The sequence below is a fragment of the Lepus europaeus genome, chromosome 8 (genome assembly GCF_033115175.1).
Source record: "Lepus europaeus isolate LE1 chromosome 8, mLepTim1.pri, whole genome shotgun sequence".
NCBI classification, from domain to species: Eukaryota; Metazoa; Chordata; class Mammalia; order Lagomorpha; family Leporidae; genus Lepus; species Lepus europaeus.
The window spans coordinates 100970745-100986033 of NC_084834.1; the positions used below are offsets into that span (position 1 = coordinate 100970745).

At 46.0% G+C, this 15289-nt stretch overlaps 1 protein-coding gene across 5 annotated transcripts in view; it reads right to left on the reverse strand.

Annotated features, from left to right (window-relative positions):
- The window catches only part of SEPTIN11 (septin 11), a 170719-nt gene extending 159968 nt beyond the window's left edge, over window positions 1–10751 (reverse strand). For all 5 annotated transcript variants that reach the window (XM_062198628.1, XM_062198627.1, XM_062198631.1 and 2 more), the window contains exon 1: window positions 10707–10751. In XM_062198628.1, coding sequence (XP_062054612.1) covers window positions 10707–10736 — 30 coding nt within the window. In that variant the 5' untranslated portion in view covers window positions 10737–10751. The remainder of the gene's footprint in view (window positions 1–10706) is intronic.
- Window positions 10752–15289: the final 4538 nt, after the last annotated feature.

Below are 15289 nucleotides of genomic sequence, written 5' to 3' on the forward strand. Positions count from 1 at the left end.
GGAAGAAAATACATGTGCATACTAATATGTATATGTGCAAATATCTACAAATATTTCTATATATAGCCATTTGAATCTCCAACTCAAGTACATTACTGCATGGACTATTCTGGCCTCCTTCCTTCTCTGTTAACTTCTGGCTCCAATAACAAGAAAACTGGCTCTCACCCATCTACCATCGGGTTACTTAATTGTTCCAAGTTAGACACCTGTGTAGTAGTTTCAGAATTGTTAATGTTTACCCCGTGAGAAATGACTGTCAATTACAACACAGTGTTGGTGTGTTCCCCATTATGTACAGTTACTTTTTGTTTCAAACACTTATATCCCACTCATTCTTAAGTTACTTTAGGTTAGCATCTTTTCCCCGTGCTACCTTCAGTGAGGCTATTTCATACACTGCTGAAGGCAGTTAGTCTTTTGTCCCAGTCTGTCTTCCATCTTGGGATTTCCAACCTCCTTTAAAAAAAAAAAAATGCATGCATTAAGGAATGGGCAGTAGCCCTAGCAGTGAATGTGCTACTCAAGACACATCCTACCTAAGAGTGTCTGGGTTCAACTCCCGGCTCCACTTCTGTATCAAGCTTCCTGCTGGTGTGTACCCTGGGGGGCAGCAGGTGATGGCTCAAGGTACTTCCCTTTACATGGGAGACCCTGCCTGAGTTTCTAGCTCCTGGCTTTGACCTGGCCCGGCTTGGCTATTGCAGGTATATGTGGAGTGAACCAGCAAATGAGAGCTTACTCTCTCTCTCCCCCTCCCTCCTTCCCTCCTTCTCTTTCTCTCTCTCTCTCCCTCCCTCATTTTAAAGTTCACTCTTCGTGCTGTAATGTTCTATGGGTTTTGATAACGGTGTCGTGTCCTCTGTCCATCACATGTGTTATCCATTACAGTACCATACAGAACAATTTCACCACCCTGAGAAACTCCTCTGCACTACGCCACTGACCAGCGGTTGCAAGCCTAGAAGGCATCTCTCAGGCTGCGCCAAGTCCATGCACCTGGCAACTGCTGACTTGCTTACAGACTCTGCAGTTTAGCCTTTTCCAGAATGTCACTGAAACAGAATCATACATTAATTTTAATTTACTTGAGAGGCAGAGAAACACACACACACACAGAGAGAAAGAGACAGAGAGATCTCCCATCCACTGGTTCATTTCCCAAATGCCCGCAAAAGCCAGAGCTGGTCAGGCCAAAGCCAGGAGCAGGAACTCAACCTAGCTCTCCTGCATGGGTGGCAGGGACCCAGGGACTTGTGCCATCACCTGCTGCTTCCAGGGTGAGCATTGCCAGGAAGCTGGGGTCAGAGTCAAGTCCAGGCACTCTAATATGGGATGTGGGAACCTTAAGTGGTGTCTTAAGTGCTGGGCCAAATGCCTGTCCCAAAAATGTATTTAATCATCCCCTGGTTATTGAGTATTGGCCTGGTTCCAATTTCTATTTTTTCTCTTCTCTTTTTCTTTCCTCCCTTCTCCCTCCCTTTCTTCTCCTCCTTTTCTCTGTTCTTTCCTCCTCTCCCTTCCTTCTTCCATCCTGCCATTATAAACCACACAGTGCACATCTTTACACATATGTATATACATTTCCCATTATTTCTTTTAGGAACTATTCCTGGAAGTAAAATTACTGGATCAAAGGATATAAATATTTTAGCACACATAACACACAGAGTTGAGTTCTAGTCCAGGAGGAACCCACCACCAATGGAGTGGGTCCCAGCATCAGCATCCTTTCATCAATAAAAACGATTTCCATGCTAGCACTGCACAAGAAATGCTTTCTGGCTTGGAGCAAGTGCAGAGGGGTTAAACCTGTGCCGGTAAATCATACAGACTCACCTACATGCCTATTTCCTATGAAACCTGTTCTTCTCCACTGTTTTATGGAACCAGAAAATGGGAGATGTATCTCTCTCTCTCTCTTTCTCCTCTCTCTTTCTCTGTCACTGTCCTTCAAATAAGTAAATAAATAGAACTTTCAGATAAGCCATGTTCAGGGAATCTCTCTTTTTCTCTCTTTTAAAAGATTTATTTATTTATTTGAAAGTCAGAGTGACAGAGAGAGAGAGGGAGAGACAAATAGAGATCTTGCATCTGCTGGTTCACTCCCCAGATGGCTGCAATGGCCAGGGTTGGGCCAGGCTGAAGCCAGGAGCCAGGAGTTTCATCCGGTCTCCCACCTGGGTAGCAGGGGCCCAAGCCCTTGGGCCATCTCTGCTGCTTTTCCCAGGCCATTAGCAGGGAGCTGGATTGGAAGTGGAGCAGCTGGGGTAGGAACTGGTGCCCATGTGGGATGGCATTGTAGGTGTCAACTTTTCTTGCTTAAGCCATGACACCAGCTCCTAGTCACAGAATTTCTTACAAGCCAAAAATTCATTTTAAATTGAACAGGCATATTAACAGCAAACAACAACATACTTTTTAAGATGTATTTGCTTAGGAAAGGTATCCGTTAAGAAATGATTAAATGGGGGTTGGCACTGTGGCGTGGTGGGTGGTACCACCGTCTGTTGTGCTAGCATCCCATATGGGCACCAGTTAGAGTCCCGCTGCTCCACTTTCAATCCAGCTCTCTGCTATGGCCTGGAAAGGCAGTGGAAGATGGCCATCCCCTGTGCCTGCAGGGTGCCCAGGGGCACTGGAGAATGGTGTCAGCTGTGTCTGCTGTCAGATACTTAACTCTGTTTTGCAGCTGGATAAATGGCAAATCAGGAAGTTTGCCTTGCTAAGGTGAGTTTGGAGGTCAGGGGCCTTGTGTGTGACGGCCATGCTGTGTTCAGTATCAGTAAAAAACATGTTAATGTTGCCAGCCCACACTAAGATGATGGAATTAATCGTGGACACTTAGAGCTGGGAAGTGCATGAGAGATTCTTGAAAGCATTCCTTAGGGAAGGAAACTGAAATTCAGAAATGCTGCACTAACCGGGCAGCAGAGGGTGGGCAGGGGTCAGAGCAGAACACGGAGCCAACTCCCCAGTCCTCCAGACAGTGCTCCCTGCACTCCAGTGCACAGACCCTCCTGTAAATACACTTAGTCCACTAAAAGGAAATAAAAGACACATTTATTTTTATTATAGATAGAATACACATTACATTTGAAAGTTACAGTTATAGAATAACTAGTTTCTAAGAAAACAGTAAAACCTGTGCCTGATGGGATCTTAAAGATTATTACAGGTCACAGGGGCCAGGGCTGTGGTATAGCAGGTTAAACCGCCACCTGCAGCACTGGCATCCCACATGGGCACCGGTTCAAGTCCCGGCTGCTCCACTTCCAATCCAGCTCTCTGCTATGGCCTGGGAACGCAGTAGAAGATGGCCCAAGTCCTTGGGCCCCTCTACCCACATGGGAGACCTGGAAGAAGCTCCTGGTTCCTGGCTTTGGACTGGCACAGCTCCAGCTATTGAGGCCTATTGGGCACCAGATGGAATATTCCCTCTTTCTCTTTCTCTCTCTCTTCCCCCGCCCCCCCCACCCCATAAATCTAAAACAAAAAAATTACAGTGTTAATTATTTCTCTTCTTGCTGCCTGATACTTGCTCCTATGAAGTCATTGCCTAACTAAAAGTGTTACAGCTGAAATTAGATTAGCAATTAAAAATAAATGAGCTACTTGTTGTTATATTCTCTAGGAACCATTTTGGCTGAATCAAAGTGCTATTCAATTAGCAAACTAAAAGTTGTCTGCTTAATTTTATTCAGGTTCAAAATTTCATGAAGGTGTTATGAACAGAAACTCGTGTTATTTTAAAATATTAGAAAGGTAACATGTTTTCCCTAGCACAAAAGGCAGTCTATGGAGACCCATTTTAAGATGATAATTGCAGAGTTTTAGCAGGAGAGAAAATGCCATCATCCCCCTTCCTTCCTAAATCATGATTTGATGAACTAATTCAGTGAAATTCAATAAATATTCTCATGTGAAACAGCACAAGGAGCCACTGCTTGCATCTGGGGGTAGGCAAGTCTTTTATTAAAATTTTAACTTGCAGGGGCCAGCGCTGTGGTGTAGTGGGTTAGCGCCCTGGCCTGAAGCGCCAGCATCCCATATGGGCGCGTTTGAGACCTGGCTGCTCCACTTCCAATCCCGCTCTCTGCTATGGCCTGGGAAAGCAGTGGAAGATGGCCCAAGTCCTTGGTACCCTGCACCCACATGGGAGACCTGGAAGAAGCTCCTGGCTTCGGATCAGTACAGCAACAGCTGTTGCAGCCAACTGGGGAGTGAACCATTGGCTGGAAGACACCCCCCCACCCCCGCCTCTCCTCTCTCTGTGTAACTCTAACTTTCAAATAAAAATAAATAAATCTTTTTAAAAAATCTTAACTTGCAAATGAATGTCATATGTAGGCATTATGAGTAAGATCAAAGTCACAATTCAATAATTATATTATCCCTCAAAAGAAAGACCCTATACCCTCATACATTGACTAACTTGTTTCTTCATTATTTTTGCGGTTGTTTTATTACAAAAAAATCTTCTTACTCTAATATTCATTTTACAAACATTTTGGCCTTAGTATGTCACATAAGATGCTTTCAAGTTTTGTCCTTGTCTAAATCTAAAAGGCCTTCTTTTCCTGACTCACTGCCTTAAAGATCGGGAAGTAATAGCCTGTCTTCCCAGCTCTCAAAGTGAGGCTAATTTTCTTTTCATTATGGACTGTTTCTTGTCCCTTTAAAATCTTGACTATTCCTGTCATTGTGTATATAGCTTTCTAAGGATGCCCTTTTTCCTGCCTGAGAGTGTAGCATAAAAAAAAAAAAAAAAAAATTAGGGAGCCAAAAAGAAAGGAGGAAGCAGAGCAAGTATGGAAATAATCAACCCTTCCTAAAGAATCAGTGCAATAAAAATATCTATTGAGAGAAATACAATGTGCTACATTCATGCCAGCATTCCTACTTACTCCAATCCCAGCAGCTGTTTTGTTTCAAGATCCAGGGAGCCTTTCTCCTGATGGAAGGAGACATGACCACATGGCTAAGGGAGCGCCTTCAGACAAATCTGCCCCCAAAATCATGTTGAGGACGGGGGTCGGGGTGGGAGTGGGGGTGGGGATTCATTATCTTGGACAAGGTTAGTAAGAGAAAGTGTCTTTTCAAAGGCACACCCAGTGTTGGTATGGTCAAGAACACTTCTCAATTCCCAAAGTGTCAATACGTTTGCATCACTGGAAGAAGCGCCTCAAAGCAGCACAAGAGCTACTCTCTAGCGGCACTCCAGGTCTGGAGCTTTTGTACTGACTTCTTTGCTGTGGCGTTCTCAAACCTTGGTGATAATGACCCACTCAGCAAGCGATGCCTTCGCCAGTACACCCCAGTGACTCCCCAGCAACAGCTGTGTGTCCAACAATCACATTCCATCCTGACCCCAGCCATCGGAGGTAGTACTGGCCCTACACGACCCTATTCATTGCAGGTTCAGTCCCACCAGACTGCCCCCAACTCAGACAATAGCCACAGCCCTGGGGGGTCACCCACACTTCTTACCAGCCACCTTGGCTACAGGTTCAGGGGTTGCCACACCTCCCCTTCGGATCTGATACTGCACTAGAATGACTCACGGATCTCAAGGAAGTGCTATACTAAGAGGTATCATTTTATTATGAAGGGTGCAGCTTGGAAACAGGCACAAGGAGGAGATCTGGCCGGGCAAGGTCTGGCCGAGGCAAGATGGCAGCTTCTGTCCCCATGAAGTGGAGCTGGGCCATGGTCCTCCCTAATAGTGTATGTTCCCAGCCAGGAAGTGCTCTGAGCGTTTCATCACATATGGAAGAGTAATTAAACTACATGATTGCCATGGGGAGGGATCCATCTCCAGCCCCCATCCCTTCCCTACAGGTGGAAGCTTGAGGCAGGAAACTCCAGCCGTCTAACCATGTGCGCGGTCTTCACAGCATGGCCCTCCCAGCCCTTGAATGTATCTGAAGGCCAGCCCCGAGTCACCACAATAACTCACATTCAGATAGAGTTGAAAGAGGCTCATTATAAAGAACAAAAGACATTCCTATTGCTCAAGAAACTCCTAGAGGAACCAGGGACATAGACCAAATATGTATTGTTTTTATTATACCATAGCCAGTCATTCCAACTTACCTGTGTGGGTGGCAGAGTGGGGGTAGGGATGGGAGGAAGGGGAAGTAGGAAATAACGTTCCATTGGGGCTGCTGTTCAGGCACAGTGAGCAAAGCTGCTGCTTGCCATGCCAGCATCCCATATCAGAGCACCAGTGGTTCAAGATTAGTGATGGATGTGCCCCAAGTACATCCAAGTGGGGTTGCAGGTATATACGTGTCTGCTATAATATTGAATTAGCTTGGCCAATTACAGTACAAGATGGTGTATGTAACATTTTTCTCATCTTCAAAGCTGGAATTACATCCTTATGATAGACCTATGTGTGCCTACATAAATGTGAATATATGCGTGTGTGAAACATGTGCAGCTATCCTATTTAATTTGAGTATTTATTTATTCAGGCTAAGGAACAGCAGATAGGGAGAGAAGGAGCTACAGATTATTGAGAGAGGAGTGGCCTCCACACCTCCACCCCCACTGGCACCTCTAAGCTACTTCCTGTTTCTATGGACTTGCCCATTGGGCACAATTCATGTAAATGAAATCGTACATTATATGTGCATTGCTGATTGGCTTCCGCTTCCTTCACCTCGAGTATTTTCTTCACATTCATTCATGTGACAGCATGGATCAATGATTCATTCCTTTTCATTGACAAGATTTCATTGTGTGGATTTACCACATATCGTTTATCCACGCATCTCTCAATGGATTGATGAGTCATTTCCACTTCTGGCTATAATGCTACTATGAATATTAATGTACAGGTTCATGCATGAGTGATTTTCATTTCATTATGTGCAAGATTTTCATTTCTCTTAGATACATACCTAGAAGAAGAGCTGCTGGGTCATCGGTTTGACAGTGAGCTGCTTCTAAAAAGCCTGCAAAGCACTCAAGAGAAAACCCCCTGAAACCTGTCCGAGGAGCGCCAGTCTGAGCTATTAATCCTACGCACCAGGTCAATTTGACGTGGGTGATGTACTCGTAGGATCAGCTTCACTTAGCCATCTGGAGCAACTTTGAACAATCCTTTGTTGTTTATTAATACATTCCTTATTTATTTCTAGAAGTGTTCTTCTTAAAACCAATCAGTGGCCTCTTTTTCAGAGACAATCGCCTGTCTCTGAGGATGCTTATAACCAATCATCTTCTAAAGAAAGTGATCTCCAACTTGGGAGAAATCTGCCCCTGCCTGTATTTAGACCAAGTAAATGTATGCTCACTATGTAATGAAAGCAATGAAACCATACTGTCATGGCATATAGTTCTGACTAGAATTAGGTCATTTTGGAATACTCTCTAAGACTCAGGAGAAGTCACTGGGCTTGAGTCTGGGTTTCTTCCATGCTGCTCAGAGTAGATCTTATACTGATATTTTTAAGAGCCTGTTTTATTGCCATTGACAGGCATCTCTGTATTTAACCTTCTGAAGACTTGCCACACTGTAACAAAGTAGCAACACCATTTACATTCCCACCAGTAGAGAATCAAGAGCAACAGCTCTTCTATCTTCACTCACTAGGTTCAATTTTTTTTTTTTTAAACCTAGGAAAAGATTTTGTTGGCCTGGCCTGGGTCAGATGCTGATCTGTTTTTCCATCTAGCTAGAGAAGAACACCATGCAACACACGGCTAAGGGTGGAGCGCATGCTGGGCACACAATAGTAGATGACGGCCACAGAAACTTAAAATCTGGGGCTGGTGCTGTGGTGCAGCGGGCTAAAGCCTCAGTCTGCAGCACCAGCATCCCATATGGGCACCAGTTCAAGTCCCAGCTGCTCCACTTCCAATCCAGCTCTGTGCTATGGCCTGGGAAAGAAGTAGAAGATGGCCCAAGTCCTTGGGCCCCTGCACCTGCATTGGAGACCTAGAAGAAGCTCCTGGCTCCTGGCTTCGGATTGGCACAGCTCCGGCTGTTGCAGCCATTTGGGGAGTGGATGGAAGACCTTTCTCTCTCTCTCTCTCTCTCTGCTTCTGCCTCTCTGTAACTCTGCCTTTCAAATAAATGGATAAATCTTTTTTAAAAATGTAAGGACAGTGCCACTCCTTAAGAGTAATTGTACTGTGCAGAAGCATCTGGGCTGATGCAATGATTGGGAGGGTGCTCTCAGCATTTCTGCAGTACCTGGGGCCAGGAGTTGTAGATGTCCTGAAATATATCAAGCAATATTATTCAATAAAGATTCGTCCTACCCAAAAGGCCAACAGTGCCCCAGCTGGTAAACCCAGCTCTTTAATAACCAACTCCCTGCTCCTAAGTTGGGAACAGGCCTTTCCACAATAAAGATGCTATTTCCTAGTCATCCATTGCAGCTGGGGGTGCCTGTGTGATTCATAAGGTCTGGCCAATGGAATACAAGCACAAGTGTTGGATGTAACTTGTGACAAAGTGTCCCTGGAGAGGGGAGTCAGGCCCTTCTCTTTGCCTTCTCTCCTGCTAGCCAGAATGGAGCCGTCATGTGGACTATGGAATGGAATCTCCACTTGAGAAATAGTGGAACAAAAAGGTAGGCAGAGTGTGGGGAAATGAAGATTGTACTCATACTAATTCTGGCTGCCCATGGTGATGTGTGAAAGAAGCAAGTTTGTTTTAAGAAGTCGCTCTCACTTCGGTTGCTATCACTAATCCTGCTATTGAGATATATATATATATATATATATATATATATATATATATATACACACACACACACATATATATATATACACACACACATATATATATATGAACAAACACTACATGCCAGGCACCTTCTCATTACCTAACCTGTATTCTCATTTACTACTTACACTTTCCCTGTGACCCCACTATAAACCACAGTGCATGCAGGTCTGCCTGTCTTCAGGCCACAGGTCCTTTGATGCAAATATGTGTCTCATTTGATGCCAATGTGTATCTCAATGAATGATACTCATATGCCAAGTGCCATCCTGTGACTGTGCCTTAACTCAATCACCCCCACATCAAACCAGTGAGATATGTACTCTGACTCCCACCTCAGTTTGAGATAGAAAAACTGAGGTTCAAGAAAAATTAAATAACTTGCTCAAGTTCACACAGACTGTAGCTACTCTGACTCCAGAGCCCCATCTCTAACCATCCTGCCAAGACACTAACAAGTTAGCCAAACCTAGAAGCATTGACAATGATAAAGCTAAACTAACAGTAATTTGTGATTAATAAGCAAGAACTACAATCGGCACCTCAACCACCTCAATGTAACAGGGATGTTGCTTAAGAAACGAGCCTTTTGATATCTGGGGGGAATCCAACTCTCTGCTGATATGCTCTGCCAAGGATTTTTCTAGGTGCCAGACTTCTTAGTTGAGTGCTAAATTAGTCTCTTAGCATTCTTGAGACATGTACCAATTATAGGACGTAAGTAACAGATTTTAATAACTCATTTGGTAGATTACTAATAAATAGACTCTACCTCTATACAAAAGGGAAAGTCTACAGCACATGTAATGGATGAAGAACTGCATTTGTTCAAGTTAATTTGCAGTTTGTCCAAGGACTTACAGACCATACTCTGAGAACTGCTCTTATAAAACACTGCATGTGAAATGAGCCATAACTGTGTGTTTCTTTCTATTTAGGACACTGAATGTTCCAACATAATTAAATTCAGTGAACACTGACTGTACATGCACTCCTAAGACTGCATGGTGTTGGGGCAAATGATGATTAGGAATGGTTCTCTCCCTCTGCAAACTCACAATCCACCGGGGGAGACACTCACAAGGCAAGTATAATCCAGAGAAGACGTATCCTATGTAAGTATGTTCATGTGGCTGCTCCACTTCTGCTCCAGCTCCCTGCTAATGTGCCTGGGAAAGCAGTGGAGGATGGTCCAAGTGCTTGGGTCCCTACACCTACATGGGTGACCCGGATGAAGCTCTTGGCTTCAGCCTTGCTCAGCCACAGCTACTGCAGCCATTTGGGGAGTGAACAAGCAGATGGAAGATTCTCTCTCTCTCTCCCTCTCTCTCTCTCTCTGTGTCCCCCCAGCCCTCTCTGTAACTTGCCTTTCAAACAAATAAATCTTTTTTTTTTAAATGAAGAAATAAAATCACTAAGCTACATATGCCTTTTAAAAAAGAGAGCGAGGCCGGCGCCATGGCTTAACAGGCTAATCCTCCGCCTTGTGGCGCCGGCACACCGGGTTCTAGTCCCGGTCGGGGCACCGATCCTGTCCCGGTTGCCCCTCTTCCAGGCCAGCTCTCTGCTGTGGCCAGAGAGTGCAGTGGAGGATGGCCCAAGTGCTTGGGCCCTGCACCCCATGGGAGACCAGGATAAGCACCTGGCTCCTGCCTTCGGAACAGCGCGGTGCGCCGGCCGCAGCGCGCTACCGCGGCGGCCATTAGAGGGTGAACCAACGGCAAAGGAAGACCTTTCTCTCTGTCTCTCTCTCTCACTGTCCACTCTGCCTGTCAAAAATAAAAAAAAAAAAAAAAAAAAAGAGAGCAAGAGAAAGAAGAAGTCTGTTCAGAAGAAAGAGGCAGGAAAGACTATCACTGGTGCCTCTGGATATTGGGGTGTCATAGTCCAACTTCTGCTGCTGTAACAACAAAGATGAGCCAGACAATGTGCAAACCATCATTCATGAATAAGCTGGACTCACGGTTCTAGAGGCTGCAACGTCCACCAGCATGGCGCCAGCATCTGCTTGGCATCTGGCGAGGGCTTCCTGTTGGAACATAACATAGCCAAGGGCATCACGTGGCAAGACACAGCAAGCGTGCCAGCTCAGGGCTGTCTTCCTCTGAAGCCACCAGTGCTCCACGGGGGCCCACTCTGCTGGCCTCCTCTGATCCCGATGGCCTCCCAAAGTTCCTGCCTCACAACACCACTAGCCAATGAGTGTGGGGATGAAGCTTCTGACAAACGCCTGGGGAAGGCCTCAAAGATCACTAGGATTCTGCCAGGTAGGGAAGGGAGACATCAAACTGGAAGAAAAAGGGTAACAAATGCACAAAGCTGGGGGTCAGCGCTGTGGTGTAGTAGGTTAAGCCTCCTCCTGCGATGCTGCCATCCCGTATGGGCGTCGGTTCGAGTCCTGGCTGCTCCACTTCCAATCCAGCTCCCCGTTAATGCACCTAGGAAAGCAGCAGAAGATGGCCCAAGTACTTCGGCCCTTGCACCCACATGGGAGACCTGGAAGAAACTCCTGGCTCTTGGCTTCAGACCAGCCCAGCTCTGGTTGTTGCAGACATCTGGGAAGTGAACCAGTGGACGGAGGATTTCTCTCTCTCTTTCTCTCTCTCTCTCTCTCTCTGCCTTTCAAATAAATATTTATTGTAAAAAAAAAAAAAAAAAAAAGCACAAAGCTGTAGAAAAAGTATAACCGGCTCATGGAGTGACAAGCAGTCCAGGGCAATTCATTCATTTTAAATTACATGTGTGCACTACTCTACTAATGCTATGTACTTTATATACACAATAGAAAAAGAAGTTATAAAAGGAAAAAGTAAATAAATGTAGAGACCTTGCTCATTGTGATGGCTTTTTACACCACAGTCAACTAATATCACCAGCCCCAGCACATTCAGACACTCAAGGAGGGGCTCATTATTAAAGACAGAGAACGTAAATTTCTACTGCAAATACCCTTTTGCAAAATTTCAAGTTTGGAGGCCATGATCACATGTGACTGAATTGTTTTTAAGTCTAACGTTGCTGAAGGCCCATACTATGGTGACAGTGTCTTTGCAAGAAATAGTTTAAATCATTTGTCTTCTTCATGAAGATTAATTTATTAAAACTACATAATACAATCTGTAAATCCACCCAACATGCATACAAATAGCAATAGAAGCACAGTATATGCTGACAGCAAACAGGTGAGCTACCGCTATGAGGCCCACCCGGAGACTGTATCTTCCTTTGACACTTCCTTACCTGACTCTATGACATGAGACAGCCCCCATGAGAACACCCATGCCCATCTATGTGTGGGGCACCTCCCTCACAAGTGTATACAGGCAATGGACACAGCACCAGATACAGTAGACACCGAATACACATGTGCTAGTGATGAGTAGGGAGGAAGGGTGAGTTGTGGCTTGATTATGCCCCCCACCCCAACCCCCTGTGTTGAAACCCAATCACCAATCTGATGGACTCAAGATGTATTTAGGTCAAGAGCAAACAGCCCTCATGAATAAGCATACTAGTCCCTTACGAAACAGAACCCAGAGAGCTGCCTTGTCCCTTCCACTTTCAACCATGCGAGGACATGGGAAGAGACGCCAGTTGCGAACCAGACAGCAGGCTCTCCCCAGTCACTGAACCTGCCACCACTTTGATCTTGGTCTTCCCAATTTCTTAAACCATGAGAAATCCATTTCTGTTTTTGCTGAGTCACCTAGTTAATGGTATTTTGCGATAGCAGCCCGAATGGATTAAGACACAGCATGCATCTTGAAGATGTTGATCCTGAAAGCAAGGAACAACCATTGCACAGCTGTGTTGAGGCTTTGTTTGTTATTTTAATAAGACAGTGACATCATGGTTCTTAGGTGTAAGATGAGCAATGGGGCAGAAGAATGGCTGGATCTGGAGAGAAAAACAGAAGCAGGAAGACTAAGAAGGAGGCCAGTGCGGGTGGAAGGTGCCCGAGCCTGAAAGATGGCAGCGGCCCCGGGAACTGGTTTGAGATAACGCTCAGGAGATGGAGCTGGCGTGGAGGTGAGGAGAGTGTGACACATTCACAGTTTCTATCTGGATGTCTTGGAGCTCTATAACGTAGCAAGAGCGACTTGGGAGAACAGTGAGCTAATGAAGGCTGGTGTGGACGTGCTGAATGAGCGCACAGAGAAACCCAGCAGGAAGCTGGAAAGGTAAGGCTGGGAACCAGGAGAGAGGCCCAGATAGAGCCACCTATGTGGAGGTGATCATTAAGATCATCTATGTGGTTTCTCTCCAGGAAAGAGATCCGTTTGATAACTCCTGGGCTTTAAAACTCTGTGGGGGTGTGGACACTTGGCATAGCAGCTTGAGTTGATGCTTGGGACGCCTGCACCCCATGCCAGAGTGCCGGGTTTGGTCCTGGCTACTCTGCTTCCAGTCCACCTTCCTGCAGATGTTTGTCCTGGAGGCAGCTGATGATGGTTCAAGTCCTTGAGCTCCTGCCACCCACGTGGAAGTACAGGATTGAGTTCCAAGTTCCTGACTTTGGGCTAGCCCGGCTCTGGCTGTTGTGGTATTTGTGGGGTGAACTAGAAAAAGGAAGACCTTTCCCTCACTGTCTCTCTGCCTTTCAGATAAAATGAAAATAAATCATTTTAAAAATGTTTAAACTCTTTTGGCCACATGTGATTAAAAGAAACAATCCACTGTCTTAATTTGGTACTTAAAATCCTCTCCAATCTAGCGGGCACCGTGGCTTAACAGGCTAATCCTCCGCCTTGCGGTGCCGGCACACCGGGTTCTAGTCCCGGTTGGGGCGCCGGAGTCTATCCCGGTTGCCCCTCTTCCAGGCCAGCTCTCTGCTGTGGCCCGGGAAGGCAGTGGAGGATGGCCCAAGTGCTTGGGCCCTGCACCCCATGGGAGACCAGGAGAAGCACCTGGCTCCTGCCATTGGATCAGCGCGTTGCGCCGGCCACAGCACACCTACCGCGGCGGCCATTGGAGGGTGAACCAACGGCAAAAAGGAAGACCTTCCTCTCTGTCTCTCTCTCTCACTATCCACTCTGCCTGTAAAAAAAAAAAAAAAAAAAATCCTCTCCAATCTATTAGCAAACCATTTCTTGCTCAGTGCTTTGTTCAATCCTCTAATCTTCACAGAGAGCTGTGCCACAGTGTGCACCAGGGACTGAAATGAGTCAGTCTTGTTGCTGCCTGAGGAGAGCTCTAGTGAGGAAGAGATGGCAAAACAGACCGAGGAGTCACTATAATTAGGATACTAAGGAGCTACTATCTCATAAGGGTGAAGCAACAATGAATTGAGTTTATACACACAAAGCTCTTACAACAGTGCTGGGAGTGGGGATTTGGCATAGCGGTTAAGATACCACTTGTGACACCCACAACCCATAGGGAGGTGCCTGGGTTTGAGTCCCAACTCTGCTCCCAACTCCAGCATCCTGCTAATGCTCCCCCTGAGAGGCAGCAGGTGGTGACATAAGTGTTCAGGTCCCTACCTCCCACATGGGACTCTCAGATGGACTTCCAGGCCCCTGGATTCAGCCTGGCCCAGCTCTGACAGCTGCAGGCATTTGAGGAGTAAACCAGCAGATGGAAGCAGATAGAAGCTCTTTGCCTGTGTCTGTCTGTCTGCCTTTTAAATAAATATATATATATAAAGAAATAGTGTTGAATATGCAAATTATTACAATTATGGGAGCAGCACATACTGAAACTAGGGGTGGATCAAGGATGACTCCCTAGATTTGGTGATAGTTGAGCTGATTCTTTCCAAAAAATTTATCTGAAGGGCAGAGAGACTGAGACAGAGAGACAAAGATCTTCCATGTGCTGCTTCATTTCCCATATGCCTACAGCAGCCAGAGTTGACCCAGGCCAAAGCTGGGAGTCAGGAACACAGTCCAGGTCTATTGTCTGTTATATGGATAGCAGGGGGCTAAGGACTTGAGCCACCACCTGCTGCCTCCCAGGATGCGCATTAGCAGGAAGCTGGAAACAAGATGGAGCTAGGACTCAAACCCAGGCACCTCAGTATGGAATGCGGGTGTCCCAGTGTCATACTAACCATGAAGCCAAACACCTGCCCCTGAGCTGACGCTTGAAGGAAATGCGTGTTAACTAGAATTCAGAAAGAAAGGGAGGTGTTGGAGAACAATATCCCAGAACGTCTTCCTGTTCCCTCATACAGGACGCTGAATCACTGTCCCCAGAAAGCTATGTCCATGCCCCAACCCCTGCAACCTGGAAATGTTCCCTTACTCAGGAGATAGAGGTTTACAGATGTAATTAAAGATACGATGATGAGATCACCCTGGGTCTTTGAGTGGGCTGTAACTCCAGTGACAAATGTCCTTGTAAGCGACAAAAGAGCAAAGACACACAGAAGCGAAGGCAGCATGAGGAAGTAGACTGGGCTGGAGGGTGGGGGGCTGTGGCCACAAACCAAGTGAGACAAGGAATGCAGGCAGCTCCCAGAGGCAGGCAGAGGGAATGAAGGGAGGGGAGGGTTCTTCCCTGGAGTCTCCAGAGAGAGAGGACGGCCCTGCCAGTGCTTCCGGA